The sequence below is a fragment of the Colius striatus genome, chromosome 14 (assembly GCF_028858725.1).
Source record: "Colius striatus isolate bColStr4 chromosome 14, bColStr4.1.hap1, whole genome shotgun sequence".
Lineage (NCBI taxonomy): Eukaryota > Metazoa > Chordata > Aves > Coliiformes > Coliidae > Colius > Colius striatus.
The window spans coordinates 3,161,484-3,177,640 of NC_084772.1; the positions used below are offsets into that span (position 1 = coordinate 3,161,484).

The 16,157-nt window shown below is 63.7% G+C and overlaps 1 protein-coding gene across 2 annotated transcripts; it reads right to left on the reverse strand.

The window, feature by feature from the left end:
- Positions 1-71: 71 nt before the first annotated feature.
- SLC9A5 (solute carrier family 9 member A5) lies at positions 72-13,484 on the reverse strand. 2 transcript variants are annotated; one of them, XM_062007569.1, is made up of 16 exons: positions 13,284-13,484; positions 8,426-8,728; positions 7,613-7,776; positions 7,245-7,323; positions 6,832-7,009; positions 6,508-6,728; positions 6,128-6,330; positions 5,421-5,510; positions 5,240-5,310; positions 4,448-4,577; positions 4,202-4,290; positions 3,962-4,088; positions 3,677-3,847; positions 2,788-2,857; positions 2,461-2,592; positions 72-2,165 (listed from the first exon to the last, which is right to left on the reverse strand). In XM_062007569.1, exons 1-16 carry the CDS (start codon positions 13,444-13,446, stop codon positions 1,699-1,701), a joined length of 2,658 nt encoding a protein of 885 aa, XP_061863553.1. In that variant the 5' UTR covers positions 13,447-13,484; the 3' UTR covers positions 72-1,698. The 2 variants fall into 2 exon arrangements, with proteins under 2 accessions (XP_061863553.1, XP_061863554.1); XM_062007570.1 differs by lacking the exons at positions 7,613-7,776; positions 8,426-8,728; positions 13,284-13,484 and having other exon boundaries at positions 7,249-7,323.
- Positions 13,485-16,157: the final 2,673 nt, after the last annotated feature.

Consider the following 16,157-nt stretch of genomic DNA (forward strand, 5'->3'; position numbering starts at 1 on the left):
TGAGGGAGACCCGACCCAGGAGCTGCAGGGAAGTGCAGAGGTTCCCAGACAGCAGAGACCAGACCACAACACCTGCTCCAGCTCCCATTTATTGAACATTACAAAATACTCTGCATATATCTTCACATTAAAACAATATTCTTGCAAATAAGAGATTAAGTCTGGAGTCATTTGTGGTGCCCGTGGCTACAGAAAACACTGACCCAGCTAGAGATTGAGTATGGCCCAATATCAGAAACCTAAACCAGAATAAGGCATACCAGAAATGCAAAACTATATAAAAACCTTTTAAAAACCTCATGCTCAGCTGGTGGGACAGGTACAGGGCAGGACAGCCTCTGCTGAGCCTCGCTGACAGTTCTGGCTACCACCAGCTCGCTTGCCCCAGGCTGGCCTCACTCAGCCAGTGCATCTCAGTGTCCCCATGGCAGGTGCTGTGCCCATGTGCCCCTGTGGCTGCAGCAGGCAGCTCTTCACCTGCACTGGGGCATCAGCAGCCCATGGCCCCACTGTTCCCTCAGCAGAGCAGCCCCAACCCTCCTTCGTGCTTTCCCACTGCCATGCTTTTGCATGCAAAACAGATCCTGGGGAGCAATTCCTGGCCCTTGGGGTCACACCAGGGGGTAATTCACCATGTGGGCCATTGCCATGGCATTTCACCACCCTCCCAGAGGTGGCTAGGAGGCAGGTGCTGGGGACAGACCTTTGGAGGTGCACTCAGATCTCACCCACAGCCTCTGTTCCTGACGTGCACTCATGCCCGCTGCTCACACCACGACCAGCCCTCCCAGCTGAGGGGCCCTGGGCAGCTGGAGGGACTGGGACGTGGGCAGGATGAATGCCAAGGATATTATGCAGGGCAGCTGCCTCCTCACAAGGGCAGAATGCTGAAGGCTGCAGCTATTTGGAAGGCATCCAGACAAGAGGCGTGGGGCGGGCGCAGCAGGCTGGCTGCTGGAGGAGCCCCTGTGCGTACAGGTTCATGAGTCTGGCTCCCAGTGGAACCCAAACCCCGGGGAGCACCGCTCCCAGTCCTGAGAAGGTCATGGCCTTGCCTCTGTGATACCTCCATAACGTGGGGAACACAGAGCTGCCACAGCAAGGAGCACATCTCTGGCCTCCTGGCTGACCTCCACGTGTGCTGTGAGGAAACAGCGCTGTAACCACCCTGAAGGCAGTGGCTTGGTCGCTGGGAGAGGATGGGCTCTTGTGCATTGGCCACTGCTCTCAGCCCTCTCCCTGGAGGTCTCCTACTTACAGCCAGGCTGGAGAGCAGCTCATGCTCCTACACCTTGTGAGCAGCCACAGCCTGTTAGCCAGCACCCACACACCTCCACAGCCACGACAGGACGGGGTTTGACTGGCCTCCCAGCCCTGGGAGGAACATCTCTGACCTCCCAGCACTGTGAAGATACGTAGGGACCAGAGAGAAAGAGATTTGGCATCTGTGCCTCCCTGGGTGGACAGGGGCTGGTACCTGCTGCTGCAGCACGAAGCCCAGTTACAAACCAGTTTTGCATCAGTAGGTGTGTGGGCAAAGCCCACCCTGGAGCACAGCTCTGGGAGGGGTCCCGGGCTCTCCTGCCACTCCCGGGGTTCATGGAGACACACACAAGCTTTACAACGCGAGACAGCAGAGCGGTGAGCGGGTGGCAGCCCCTGTGCAGCCCCCAGCCCCTTCCCCAGCCGCAGTGTGCCTCAGAGGTGGCTCGCTCTGTTGAACATCAGCCACCTGGGCTCCGTGGCGGGCAGCATCCTGCCCTGCTCCTCCATGGCCATCAAAGGCTGCAGCTCCTGCTGCTCAGCGCCATCCGGGCTGCTGTCACTCTGCGACCGGCCGCTCTTGGACACGTGGCTGGGGAACTGGAAGCAGGAGCTGTGCTCCACCGCTGCTGCACTCGCAGGCTGGGGTTGCTCCTCCAGCACAGGGCAGGCAAACCTCCTGTGCTGAGGCCCGCTCTCAGTGCCTGGGGGGGAAGCGATGCTCTCCAGGGAGGAGATGCTTTGGTTCCACGCCTTCTGCATATCCACTGGCACGATTTTGGTGGTCTCCGAAGAGACGTAAACAGCCAGGTCAGCCTGGTCTCCCTTCCAGGGCAGCTCCTTCTCTGCCAAGGTGGGCGATGGTGGGATGATGCAGGGGCTGGGGCAAACGTCCAGGCTGCCTGGGGATGCAGGAGGAGGGATGGTGAGAGGGATCTTGCCCAGCTCTTGCTGCCATCGCTCCCTGTGTCCCACAGACTTTGTGGAACCAACACCAGGGAACGGGCAGCCGGCCCTGCGGTGCAGGAGCTGCCAGGGAGGCTCTGCCGTGCCTCCACAGCCACAGACAACAGCGATCCTCACATCCACGCTCTGCTGACTTTGGTTTTCCCCAAGCCAAGGCAACTTTGTTCCCCACGTGGAGGAAGGACAAGCTGCCCAATGCAGCTGCCCTGGTGTGGGAGCAGCGGTGCTTACCATGAGTTGTCTTTCCCTGCAGAACCTCATCAGTGGCTCGAGCAATGAACACAATCCCTTCGTCGTCCTCCCTCTCTGTCTCCGAGCTGTCGCTCTCCTCCTCCTCTGAGCTCACCATCACCAGAACAGGAGCTGCAGCCAGATGGAGGGAGTTGGTTTGGAGGATGGGGAACCCTGTGACGAAAGGACTGTCCCCAAGGAAGAAGGACTGGGTGCTCACACAGCCCTGGGTGCTGTCGTGCCATAGGCTGGCAGAGGGCAGGCACAGCACTGCTCTCATCCCAACCCCAGCCCCCCTTGGCAAACCCTGCCTGCCACCAGCCTCACCAGCCTCCTGCCAGGGGACGTTTCTGTGTGTCTTCCCATTGGGTGCCTCACTGGTCAGGGAGATGTTCTTCTGCAAGGGAAGAGGGACTGGCTGGGACCTGCCCTGTGCAAACCCCTCACCCCAGCCCAGGCAGCCCAGCAAGCCAGGGTAACCCCAGGGATGCAGATCCCCACCCCAGCGAGCTGGCAGTTCCTAGTTCTTAAGCAGCTGTGTCCTCATGGCCTTACAAGGAACAGCTCGGCTGCTATGGCTTCAGGAGCCCCCAAAACAGAGAAGATGCTCAAGGCTCGATTCAAGGCACAGGGCCACAGGTCTGAGCCTGGATCTGCACTGCCATTCACGCCACTTTATGCTGAGCTCTCTTGGAACACAAACATGGGACTTCTCCAGGGCTTGGGAGCACTTTGCCCAGGGAAGAGCCGCCCCACGGCAGTGCTGCTGCGGTGGGGACACGTGGGCATGCGACACCAGCACGCTCACAGGCAGGGCTGAGGGGAGATGAGCTGCTTTCCCCACGGGCCCTGAGCCTGCCCATGCCCTCGCAGACTGGGGTTGCTCCTTCAGCACAGGGCAGGCAAACCTCCTGTGCTGAGGCCCGCTCTCAGTCCCTAGGGGGGAAGCGATGTTCTCCAGCGAGGAGATGCTTTGGTTCCACGCCTTCTGCATATCCACTGGCACTGGTTTTGGTGGTCTCCAAAGAGGTATAAACAGCCAGGTCAGCCTGGTCCTGGTCCCTTCCAGGGCAGCTCCTTCTCTGCCAAGGTGGGTGATGGGATGATGCAGGAGCTGTGGCAAATATCCTTCACCCCAAAGGACCTGACTGCCTGCATCCTGGGGGAGGCCAAATCTCAGAGCTAGGAACGGAGCAGGTGCCTGAGGAGCACTTGCCTTTTTCCTGCCCTTTTCCTTCAGCCTGGCCTTGCTCTTGGAGGAGCAGACGTTGTGCTTTGTGGACTTGAAGGTCTCCAGCCGCCTCTTCATGTTCTGCCGGAAGATTTCTTTATCTTGGCGCTCTTGTTTATCTGGAGAGATGAAGTGACGGCTGTAGCTGGCCTTGTACTGGCCGAGGGAGAGGCAAAGAGACAGAGGGTGAGCAGCCGGCCCCGCAGAGCATCCTCCAGCCCTGCTCCTGTCGCGGGGGTGAGCCGCAGGCCGTGGCCGGGGAGCGCTCACCCGCCGGCGGGGCTTGTAGAGGCTCCCTCGCAGCACGTGGTGCATGGCCGCGTCCTCCTTGTCCCGGCGGCTCCGCACCGTGTCGATCACCTGCAGGTCCAGGCACGCGCCGCTCCCGCTCTCCCTCCTGCGGGGCACACAGAGCCGATGGAGACCCCTGGCAGCCCCCCCCCGGCTCAGCTCACCCCCAGGGATGAGGGCAGCGTCTGCCCAGGGGCTCGGAGGGGTGCTCGTGCTCACAGGAGGTTTGTGACTGACGACTCCGACATGGAGGTGCGGCTGGGCATGGAGGGCAGCGCCAGCTTGGCAGCCGAGAGCACGTGGCCGCCCTGGAGGTGGGAAGGCAAAGCTGGCGTGAAGGCAGCGAGGACCCAGCCGGGCTGCGGGTGCCCACTGCCTGGCCAGCAGGTACACACACAGCCACAGCCATGGGCACTGCCAGCACAGGCCAGCAAGCTCCCGTCAGGGCTGTGCCGCCACCCCTACCTGGTCAACAAAGCTGATGGCATCACGGATGTTCAGCTTGTAGTAAACATCCCAGATCTCATCCCGCAGCCTGTAGGCAGATTTCCGCATCAGGAGCTGGCTCAGGTACCTCTTGTCGAACTGCTCCCACCTGCCGCCAGACACAGACACGAGTGGCTCAGCTCCTGCAGGGTACCGGGGCTGGGGACACCCTGCTCACTCGAGGATGGCTGTCTAAAGCATGGCAAAAGAAAGCTGGGCACCGGGGCCTGGCTGTGCCAGGGGATGGGCTGCTGGGGAAGGCAGGGGCAGAGGGGACATGCTGACCCTTCATCCCCGTCCAAGGGCACACCAGAGAGCGGCGGGTCTACGGGCAGCAGTGGGAGCGGGGCTGAGGCTGCCCTGCTGCAGCCCTTCCCCTGCAGGAAATGCCTTTTCACATCCTTTTCCTGTCGCCTTGCTGCAGATAAACACTGCCCAGGCTTTGGCAGGGCTGTTCCCTCCTCAGCACCCAGCACAGCTCCATCCATGGGGAAGCACCCTACGGCCCCTCAGCAGCTCCAGCGTGGGCAAACAATGCCAAGTCTCACAGCATCTGCTCAATGTCTCTCAGGGATGCTTCTGGACCTGGGTGTGCTGCACACCAGCAGCCAGGTGGTCTCCTTGCAGAGGGACTGCCAGGCAGACACACAGCCTTCCCAGCCCTGCTGCCAGCAGGAGTGTCCCCAGCATGGAACCCGCAGTGTCCCCACGGCTGGCACACGGCCCCCATCCTCCTGAGGGCCAGCACAGGGTCCTGGCTGGGACACTCACTTGTCCCTCCAGTAATGGTAGCCATGGTGGCCCACGATGTCCTCCACCGCTGCCAGGATGTGGTCAAAGGCCTTGAGCGAGGAGAAGAGGGTGAGAGCGGTGTGGAGGCTGCAGGGGTGCCGAGGGCAGGCGTCACCCTGCCCAGCCCCGGCCGGGGGCAGCTGCCAGCCACAGCACCTACGTGCTCATGCAGCTCCTCGTTCAGCGTGGGCTTGTGGTGGTCGCTGCGCTTCACCTTCAGCCACGTCACCAGGGGCTTGATGGTGAGGCCCTGAACAGCGGGAAAAGGCAAGGGAAAGACTGGGAGGGCGAGAGGGTGCGTGGCTGGGGCATAGGGAGCAGAGGCAGCAGCGAGTGACCAGGGACAGCAGCTGTGCCAGCTGTGTGTGCCCCTACCAACCCGACGCCTGTGCAGTGGTCCTGTGTCCCCGCAGGCAGCATCCACGTCACACCCCACCAGTGCCCCTTCCCCTAGGCTCACATCCATCTGCCCTGCTGCTCCCCTTCCCAGGGCAAAGGAACCTCAGATCCAGGGGCCATCAGCAGTATGGCAAAGAGAACAACCTGACTGGGCACACAGCATCACTGCTCTGAGCCAGCGCCAGAACAAGAGGCTGACGGGGCAACAACGTGGGCCACAGCCCCACTGCTGTGCCAGTCACTGTGGCAGCCCTGCACACCAGCCTGGTGATGGATGGGGTGCCAGGAGGCACCGAGGACCAAGGGTCACAGAATCAAAGGATCACAGAATGAAGGGACCTTTGGAGCTCATCCAGCCCAACCCCTCTGCCAAAGCAGGTCCCACCTAGATCAGGTCACAGAGGAACGTGCCCAGGTGCCATGGCCCCCCAGGCCAGCTCTGGAGGAAGGCACGGTGCCCACCCTCACCTGCACAATGACAGTGAAGAACACCACCACGATGGTTGTTGCCACAAAGTAGTCTTTGGCTTTCACCTTCGTCCTGTCCAGCAGGATGACCAGCGCGAAGGCCACGGCGCCGCGGAGGCCGCCGTAGGACATGACCACCTGGTCAATCCTGTCCAGGGGGATAAGGCGGAAGCGGTTGAGCACGTAGGTCTGGAGCACAACACCTGGGGGAAAAGGAGCAAGAGAGCCTGGGATGCCAGCAGAGCCCTTCCTGCTGCTGAGGATGAGGCAAAACCCCAGCCAGGAGCCACGGCTGGCCTTGGCTTTCCTTGGGGGACCCCACGTTTTGGCATGCAAAGGGCCGGGTGCTACCAGCCAGAAGCCCAGCGGGGCAGACTGACCCACAGCTCTGAAGAGCAGGATAAAGAACAGGGTGCCCAGCACCAGTGCTGTGTCCCACGCCCACTTGGAGGTGTCCACAGCTGAGATGCCCAGAAACATGAAGATGATGGTCTCGGAGCTGCTGGCCAGGGTCTTCATGGTGTACTTGACCGTGGTGCGGGACTTCTGGGAGATGTTGGCTTCCACGTACTTCTTGCAGCAGATCCCACAGAAGGTGACTCTGCCAAGGGACAGGAGGAGCTGGTGTGACCCTGAAGCGGGACGAGCAGGGGGTCTGCTTGCTGCCAGTGCCTTGGGTTCCCCGGAGCCCCGCCGGTACTCACGCCAGGATGGCGGAGAGCGAGACCATCTCTGCGGCCAGGTAGGCCACGTAGGCCAGGAGGAACACGAAGAGCGGCTCGATGATGCGCACGCGCTTGGTGAACCGCGTGATCAGCGCCAGCAGGAAGGCGAAGAGCAGCCCCACGGCCGTGCCCCCCAGGCTCACCAGGAAGAAGGAGGCTGGTGGGAGGGGGGAAAGGCTCATCAGCAAGCTAATCCAGCTCCTGTGCCCAGCCCTGCACTCACACTGGGGTTCCCACCAAAGCATCCCGTGATGGCAGCTGCCTTGTGAGCACCAGGGTGGAGATGGCAGAGCTCTGGTGCTCAGCACCCACCCCACAGTCAGACAGCGCCCATGCCTACCCCCTAACGCTCCCACACCAGGGGAAGAGGCAGAGGTGGGGCACATACTCACCTACCCCCTTCACGTAGTCCGTGGCGTGGATGTGCGCTGGGCCCAGCTCCACAAAGGAGTTGAAGACCTTGTAGAGCACCTGCAGGCAAGGGGAGGCCCTTGGGGAAGGCAGAGTATTGCCCTGCCCTGAGAGCAGCAGCACCCGTGGGCCGGGTGGAAGGGGCATCGCCTGCCCCAGACCTGCCAGCTGACAGCACATCTCACAGGCACAGTGCCCCAGGGACGGGAGAAACAATGGGCCAAGAGAGCACTGCACAGGTCTGCCCCCGGCTTGGGGATGTCACCCATCTCCTGTGCCCATCCTGGGGGGCTCCAACACCCCAGCCCACGTCAGGCTCAACGCTGGGGTCCTCCAAGCTCCAACTCACCACCGTGACAGCGTCATTCAGGAGAGACTCGCCGAACACGATGATGAAGAGGGTCTCATTTACATGGACCTCTTCAAAGACTGCCAGCACTGCCACGGGGTCCACAGCTGAGATGAGGCTGCCGAAGAGCAGGAAATCCATCAGCCCAGCTTCGACACCCGGATCTGCTAGGACAGAAGGACCGAGCTCAGGCAGACCCTCTGCCCCAGAGCCCTTCTCACCAGGCTGAAACAAGCCTGTCCCCTCCCATCTGCTCCCGGTGACTTGTCTGCAGCATCTCCACTCTGAGTGCAGTGGGTTGAGCCCAGGAGTGCTCCCAGCCCTGCAGGCTCCCCCAGGTACAGCGGGGCTCAGCACAGCAGCATGATAGGAGCAGGGCTTGGAAGTCTCTTTTGGCACCCAGGTCCATCACTGCCTCTCCAACAGGTAGGCACCGAAGGAGGCTCGGCAGCCCCACCTCGGGTCCAAGTATCAAGCGTTTCCTCCAGGCTCAGGAGAGCTCAAACCGCAGCACAGGCCAGCCAGGGCCAGTGGTGCCAGCCAAGGACAGGGACCATGGCAGCGAGACAGCAAAGCTGGCCAAGGTTGGCAACTAGCAGAGCCATGAGTGAGCCCAGCACCGAGCAGGGCCTGTTTGCCCTGCATGCTCAGCAGTGCTGCCAGAGCACCGTGCCCAGGACACCGGGACCCTGCTCCTGCTGCAGCTCCTGCAAATCCACAGCAGGGCTGGGCAGCTGAACTTGGGGGGGTGCTTTGCACCTCCAACCCATCTTTTGGGGCCGTGGCCCAAGCTGGACAGCCCTGTGCACCCACCCATGAGCCCAGCTCGGTGCAGCCCCCAGAGCGCAGCGCCGGTGGTGAAGGAGTTCCAGAGCGTGCCCACCACTGCGTAGGTGAGGATGGCGCCGATGTTGTCGAAGAACAGCCGGCTGGGCATGAAGTAGCCAGAGTCGAGGACAATGGGGGGCAGAAGGAAGAGGAAGAACATGTTGGGCTCCAGCTGGTACTCTGCTTTCTTTGCCACGGCCAACACGATGCCCCCCAGGCCCAGCCCCAGCAGGATGAGGAGGCAGCTCTCCGGGACGATGGACGTCACCTTCCTTGACAGGTGGAAAACTAGAAGGAAAGGAAGAAAGGAAGCATCAGCCAAACGGGCTCATGGAAAGAGCATCCCAGATCCAGAGGCTCCACAGAGGTCAGGTGATGCATGACAGACCCTGTGGTGGATGAGGGAGAACCCGGGGCAGCTTTGGGGCCACGTGTGCACCGAATACCTTCCAGCCAACTCCTCAGTGAGGATTCCAGGTTCCCAGTTCTTTGGGATGTCCCTCTCCCTCCCAAGCTATCATCTAAGAAGCCAAGCAGCAGTGCATTTTGCTTTCTTATGGCCGCTGGTATCTGTGCTTCAAAGCAAGCGGCAGCCAGCCAGCACGTTCACAGCATCACACGCAGAGCCGGCTCCGCTGGAGCCAGATCAGCCTCGCTGGCTGGGACACCCTACCCCCCGCAGAGAAGAGGACGCTCAGCCCTGGCGATGGGGTGACCTTGTTTGCAGCCGTCTGAGCCAGCAGATGAGGCAGCATGCAAACCTCTGCAGCGGTCCCTGTGCCAGAGCATGGCCTCCCTCAGCACCAGCTGAGCTACCTGCATGCAAAGCACGGGCGCACGGGAGCTGCGCATTTAGAGGTGCTTTGAATAATCAGTTCATCCCCTGCAGGCTTTGGATCCAATCTTAAACTGCCATAGAACAGGATGTATTTTTCAGAGCAAGCAGAGTATGTCCTGGTATTCATCCATCAGCTCCATGGCAGTGTGCCTGCAGCTCAGGCACAAGCCAGTAGGACGTCACAGCGCAGGGGACTCGCTCCTCCAGACAGCCTTGTCCCCAGGGCCAGGGCTTCCTGCGTAATCCCAAACCATCCCAACTTCCAGCTGGGCAGCCCCCCATCCCCGCAGATTTCTCCTCCTTGCTACCCCCATAAAGGGCAGTGCTTGGAGAAAGGCTGTTGAGGGTCATAGAGGTTTTTCCCCCCACATCACTGAGCTCTGGCATTGCTGTGACATCCAGCCCAGCTCTGTACCATGACTTGGCCATCTGATGAAGAAAACTTCTCCTGGGGAGAGTGTTCTTCCAGAGCCACCTCTGTCCTTGAGCACTCAGCAGGTACCAGGGACATCAGGGCAGCCTTGAAGCTGTCACTTGGCTGAAAGCCCAGCCCTGCTGCCAACCCAAACTCCAGTCCCTAAGTCCCTTTAGCTGGTCTAAAGGTGCTCATTGCTTGTCCCATCAGAAGGAAAGCTGTGCTGTGGTCCCATATTAACCCAAGGTCACTCGGCTTCTTCCCTCCTTAGGAACCCCCACGGACAGACCATAAGGTCTGCTCAGCCCAGGCTCCCATCCCCAGTGGTGTGGACTTGGAGAGCAGCCCAGGAACAGGCAGTGTTTCATCAGCAGGTTTCCATGTCTCTATGTCCTTGTCATTCTCCTCTGAACCTGTCCCTGTCCTACCCCTTCTGGGCTGGGTCCCACGGTCCCTGAGATGCAGACACCCTGGGAAGCACAGCAGTGGCCTCCTGGTGTTCTTTCTTTCTCCTTTCCTTACCCCTCTTAGTTGATCTGCTTTCCCTGAGCACTGAAGCATAGGAGGTAACTCCACATCAAAGATCTGGTTTCTAACCAAAGGCAACAGCTTTGAGCCTGCCACTGAACTTGCAGGCTATGGGCTGCTTCTCCTCTTGCTGAGACCTCCACAACGACCCGTGCTGCTCCTTGGCACAGTTCAGCACCAGGAGCCCTGCCCGTGCCATCCCGCTGAGCCCCAGCGCTGCTCACCGGCCCTAAGGCGCCAGGAACGAGTGGTGAGTGATGTTCAGCTCCATCAGCAACCACCTCAAGGGGAAGGAGCCACAGAGCATCCCGTGGCCAAGCCTCTGCCACAGCTCTGCAGCCACAGCCCCAGCCCAGAGCATCCACCCTCAGCCCCCAGCGCACTCCGCTTGCCACCCAGGGCTGCGATCCAGCCACACAGGCAGTGGCCATGAGGACACCGCAGCCCTCCAGGCAAAGCCACAGCCCGAAGCACGGCTGGCTGGGCTCCAGCCCCATGCAGCTCCTGCCCAATGACCACAAGAGCCACGGCAGAACCTGCTCAGCCCTGCGAGGCCGGCGAAGGCAGCGCCGGTGGGCGCGTGGTGCTGGCTCAGCGCCTGCGGCACGCTGCGCCACCACTTCCACCCACGGGAACACAGCTCTGAAGTTTGCAAGAAGAGAACAAGGCGTCCAGCCCCTTTCTGCATGCTCGGGAGCATTGCCAAGATCCCCGCTCCAGCAACCCATCTGCGCTCCCCCGTGCTCTGGAGACGTGCCCCGGCTGCCAGGGAGAGACCCAGGAGCGCTCGCCGAGATGCTGTGGGCACATGAGGATGTGGCTCCTGGATGGCATCCCTTGTTCTTTCCCACGAGTCAAACAGCTGGGCAGTATGGATGGGAAACACCTTGCTTGTCCAAAACCCCCAGGCTGAGAGGGGAAGCTGCCACCATCCTCCTGAGCACACGAGCAGGAGCAGCCAGTGGGGTTGGGGTGAACGAGCTCTAATTTTACACGTGCCAGTCAAGCATTTCAGCATTAAAGGTTCCCACAGCAACAGTAACTTAGCCACATGTGAATTAACTTCAGAGCCATAATCCCTACTCAGGCATCCATAACACAGGATTTGCCATGGGGAGGCCCTTCCCAAGCTCCTCTCCTCCAGTGCTTAGGGAGAATGGCAGAACATCTACACCCAGCCACAAGCTGGTGGGCACAGAGGTGATGGTACAAGGAGAGAGGGCGGCAACCCACAGTGATGCTGCTGGGGGAAAACCCATCCATCTGCTGGGAAACCCCTGCCCACGGGGAGTGGGGAGTGTGTGTGGGGCAGTGCTCCTTGCTTCCCTGCTCCCCACATCCCATCCAAGCAGTTCTGTGCTGTGACCCAGGACGCCAAAGGCAGCGCAGCCCCGAGCACGCCTGGCTGTGCAGGAAGGCAACACCCAAGCCAGCTCTTCCCCACCCCGTGTGTTTGCTGGCTCAGGGCACCCCAGCATCGTGACTGCCTCCGAGAACAGAGCCCACAGTGTCATTTCCCCATCGCCCAGGCATGGGGCCACTTCCTCCCCTGCAGTCACAGGGCTGTGAGCTGACAGCCCAGCACCATGAGCGCGGCTGCTCCTCTGTGCCAGCCGGCGCCCGGCGCTCGCGGCCACCGCAGCCGCCACCGCATCCTCCGCTCCCCGACACCCTCTGCCCCCGGCTCCATCTCCTCGCGGGGACCACAGGAGCCACCTCTGGGGACAGCCCTGCCAGGGTGTTGCCCACAGCCCTCCCTCCAGGCCTGGGCATCACTCCTGGCTCTGGGCTCTGAGTAGCCACCGATCTGAGCGGATGCTCTGAGCCAAGCAGCCCCCATCTGCCAGCCATCGGGGCCGTGTCTCCCACCCACGTGGAGAGTGGCCATCAGCTTGCCTCAGGCCTGGAGGTGCACAGGGGCTGGGTGCTTGGGAATGCCCCCAGCTCAGGCCCCCCTGCACCCACCAGCACAGCAGGGGCAATGGCGAGGGTGGCAGGGGAAACCCGCACAGGGAGCAGCTCCTGGGAGACGTGTGAGAGAGGAAAACAACAGCCAGGGAAAGGAACCATCTCTCTGATCTCCTGCAGGTAGGAGGGATGCTGGCAGCTGGAGGTGGCACAGCTGCAGACACTCCTCGCGATGCTTTAGGTGTCCCTGGAGAGAAGGCGAGGAGGAGATCCACGGCAGTGGGCTTCAAGGATGCTTGGGGCAGGCAGAGGCTGGCTGGTGGTCACAGCTGTGCCTGTCCCCTGTGCACCCAGAGCTGCTGTGGCTCCCCTGCCTCTGAGAAGCCACATTCCTGAGCTGGCTCCAAGCTAAGCGGGTGCCTGTGCCCCTGCCACGGGGGCTGTGCCCAGGAGGAAACCTGCCTCAAGGTCACAGTCTCATCCCCCGGGCCCAGCGCAGGCACTGGGGGGTACCAGCCCTCGGGTGACTTTGTTTGGCACCCCCGGGCGGTCACCCCCTCCCCAGCAGCCGGGATGCCGGGGGGAGCAGCGCCCTGCAGCGGCTCACACGCCTTCTCCCTGCACTTCCCCACGCAGCCCCTGGCAGTGCAGCCTCCTCCGGGCTGCGTGGCCCTGTGCTGGGGAGCCCGAGGCCATCTGGAGCGACCCACCGGAGGGGACCACAGGCACGGACCTGTCCCCAGGCTGCCCGGGACACATCCTGCCCAACATCAGCACCATCAGATGCCAGGGCTGGGGGGATCCAACGGCTTCCAGCCTCAGCTCGGTCCCGCACTCTCCCTCCCCTACTCTCACCCCTCTGCCCCTCGCAGGGACAGCCCGCCGGGACCCCCTCATCCCTTCACCTCCCCTCCCCTCCCCACCGCACCGCCGGACTGAGGATGCGGCGCGGGGTCGTGCGAGGCCAGCGCAGCCCAGCCGAGGATGGTGCCCAGCCGGCCTCTGCCCATCTGTCCCCATCACCCGCGCCCCGGTGTGCGGTGGCACCCGCCGCCCCGATCCCCCCGCGCCCGCCGGCGACGCCGCATCCCATCCCGCCCGCCCCGCCGGTGGGCGCAGCCGCTCCCGCAGCCGCGGGGACACGAGGCACTCACCGATCTTGGCCAGGCTGGCCACCAGGATCCAGGCGGCCACCAGGCACGGCGCCTGCACCTCCCGCCACTGCCACCGCAGCAGCTCGGCCCCCGCCGGGGCGGCGGGCCCGGGGGCGGCCGCGGGGGGCTGCATGTGGTCGGGGGCGGCCGCGGGGGGCTGCATGGCCCCGCAACCGCTCCGCCGCTCCCGCCGCTCCGCTCCGCGCGCGGCCCCCGCCCGCGTCACGCGCACGTGGGGCCGCGCCGGGCCGCCCCCCCGCAACGCCGAGCGCCCCGCCCCCTGCCCCGCGCAACGCCGCCTCCCCCCGCAACATCGCCCCCCCGCAACGCCGCCTCCCCCCGCAACGCTGCCTCCCCCCGCAACATCGCCCCCCCGCAACGCCGCCTCCCCCCGCAACGCTGCCTCCCCCCGCAACATCGCCCCCCCGCAACGCCGCCTGCTCCCGCAACGCCGCCTCCCCCCGCAACATCGCCCCCCCGCAACGCCGCCTGCTCCCGCAACGCCGCCTCCCCCCGCAACGCCGCCTGCTCCCGCAACGCCGCCTCCCCCCGCAACATCGCCCCCCTGCAACGCCGCCTCCCCCCGCAACACCGCCCCCCCACGCAACATCGCTCCCCTGCAACGCCGCCTCCCCCCGCAACATCGCCCCCCCGCAACGCCGCCTGCTCCCGCAACGCTGCCTCCCCCCGCAACATCGCCCCCCTGCAACGCCGCCTCCCCCCGCAACATCGCCCCCCTGCAACGCCGCCTCCCCCCGCAACACCGCCCCCCCGCAACGCCGCCTGCTCCCGCAACGCCGCCTCCCCCCGCAACATCGCCCCCCTGCAACGCCGCCTGCCCCCGCAACGCCGCCCCCCGCAACACCGCTCCCCGCAAAGCCGATCCCCCCCGCAACGCCGCGCGCCCCGCCTCCCCCCGTCCTCCCAGTACTGCTCCGCACCCCGCTCCCCGCCGCGCCCGCGCCCCCTCAGTGCCCCGCACCCCGGCTCGCTCCCCCCGCGCCCGCCCCGGTCCCCACTGCGTCACCCCGCTGCCCCTGCCTGGGTGCCCATTGCAGCACGCCAGAGCCCTGCCCTAGTCCTCCCTGCAGGTGCCCCGCAGCCCCCCGGCCCATGCCATCATGCCTGCCCCTGCCGTGCTGTCCTTTGCCCCACCGCTGTCCCCTTGCTCCTGCTCCAGCGCCCCCTGCACTATGCCAGTCTCTTGGCACCTGCCCAGTGTTCCCTGCTCCCTCATGCCCTCCCCTAGTGCCCCTGTTTTTCCCGAGTCCCCTCACCCCGGCTCAGTCCTGCAGCCACCAGCTTCCCCATGTCCCCCCAGCCACCCACCCAATCCCCTCCCAGCCCAGCCCCTTCTGCCGCTGGCCAAGAGCACCCACTCCTGCCTCAGCTGCTTCCTGAGCACCAGCCTGGGAGCACTCCAACTTTCTGGGTCCCACTCACCTCCCCAGCCCCCACATCCCACTGGGACAGCCCCCCGGCTCCAGGATGTTCCCTGTCTCCCACGTCCCACCCGTGTGGCTCCCAGATGCAGGGCCCTGTGTCCCGGGCAGGCTGTGAGGGATGCTCAGGGAGCCGGGATCCCAGTTGGCAAGGGAATAGCAGAGTATTTCATGGAGAGCCGACTCTGAGCTGTGTCCCTGTGTCCTCAGAGCCACGACAGAAGGACACCTTGGCTGGGCAGAGCCCTCTGGCTGGTAGCGCCTCTGGCATGGACACCCTTGGACGCCAAGTACCAGGCAGAGCCTGGAGGGCCAGGGGGAAATGAGCTGCAGGACACATTCTCGGGAGCCTTGACACGTCGCCTCTTGCCGTCTCCCTGACCCGGCACCAATGTGCAGCGAGCGGAAGAAAACTAGCGTGGAAAGCAGCGTGCTGCTGCCACCCACTGCCAGGCAGCTCAGCCGGGACAGGCAGCGCAGACACGGGCTCGCCAGGGCTGCGGAGGCACAGCACATGCCTCCTGCTCCCCTATTACAGTGCTGAAGGTGTCACTGAATATCCACTTTGCTTTGCCTCCCCGGCCTCTTGGGCCCGGCCTGTGCTGCTGCTTGGCTGAGCTCCCCCTCAGCCCGCTCATGCTCTGCTCCTCCTGGGAGCCCGGCGTGGAGCCAGCAGCGAGGGGAAGGGTCCCTGCCCAGAACTCCATCACATCTGTCACTGCCCAGGACATCAGTCAGAAGTTGCCCTTGTGAAAGCTTTGCCTTGCTGAGTCCAGGAGTGATGGGACCTTCCCATGTCTGCAGTGCCACCCATCCCTGGTGCAGCCCCCCGGGGGTCTCAACTTTCATAGGATCACAGATTCCCGAATGCTGGGGGCTGGCAGGGCCCTGCAGAACTCACCCAGCCCCAGCCCCTGCTCAAGCAGGTTCCCCTCGCTCGGGGGCACGGGAACGTGTCCAGCTGGGGTTGGAAACCTCCCGAGCAGGAGCCTCCACACCCTCCCTGGGCAGCCTGTGCCAGGGCTCCCTCACTTCAGCACCAAAGCCTTTCCCCCGGCACCTCTCGGGGCCTCCCCAGTCCCCGGCCCGGCCTCAACCGCTGCCGGGCTCCAGCCCAAAGCCGGGGGCGGCCCCAACCCCGGCGGCTTTCACTCGGGTCCGCCCCGCGCCGCGCACCCGCACGGGGCAGCCGCCGCGGGCTTCAACCGGGTCCGGCCCCGCCCCCAGCGACCGCCCACCCGGGGGCTTCGAGCAGGGACCGACCCGCCGCTGCTCTGCCCCAGGCTCAACAGCCCCAGGGCTGCAGCCTTTCCTCCTCACACACAGGTTCCAGCCCCTCAGCATCTCCGGAGCCTCCCTTTGTGTGCTCCAAGCCCACCACAGCCGCGCTGATGAACGCTAAATGATCCACCTGCATGCCCTCGTTAGCACC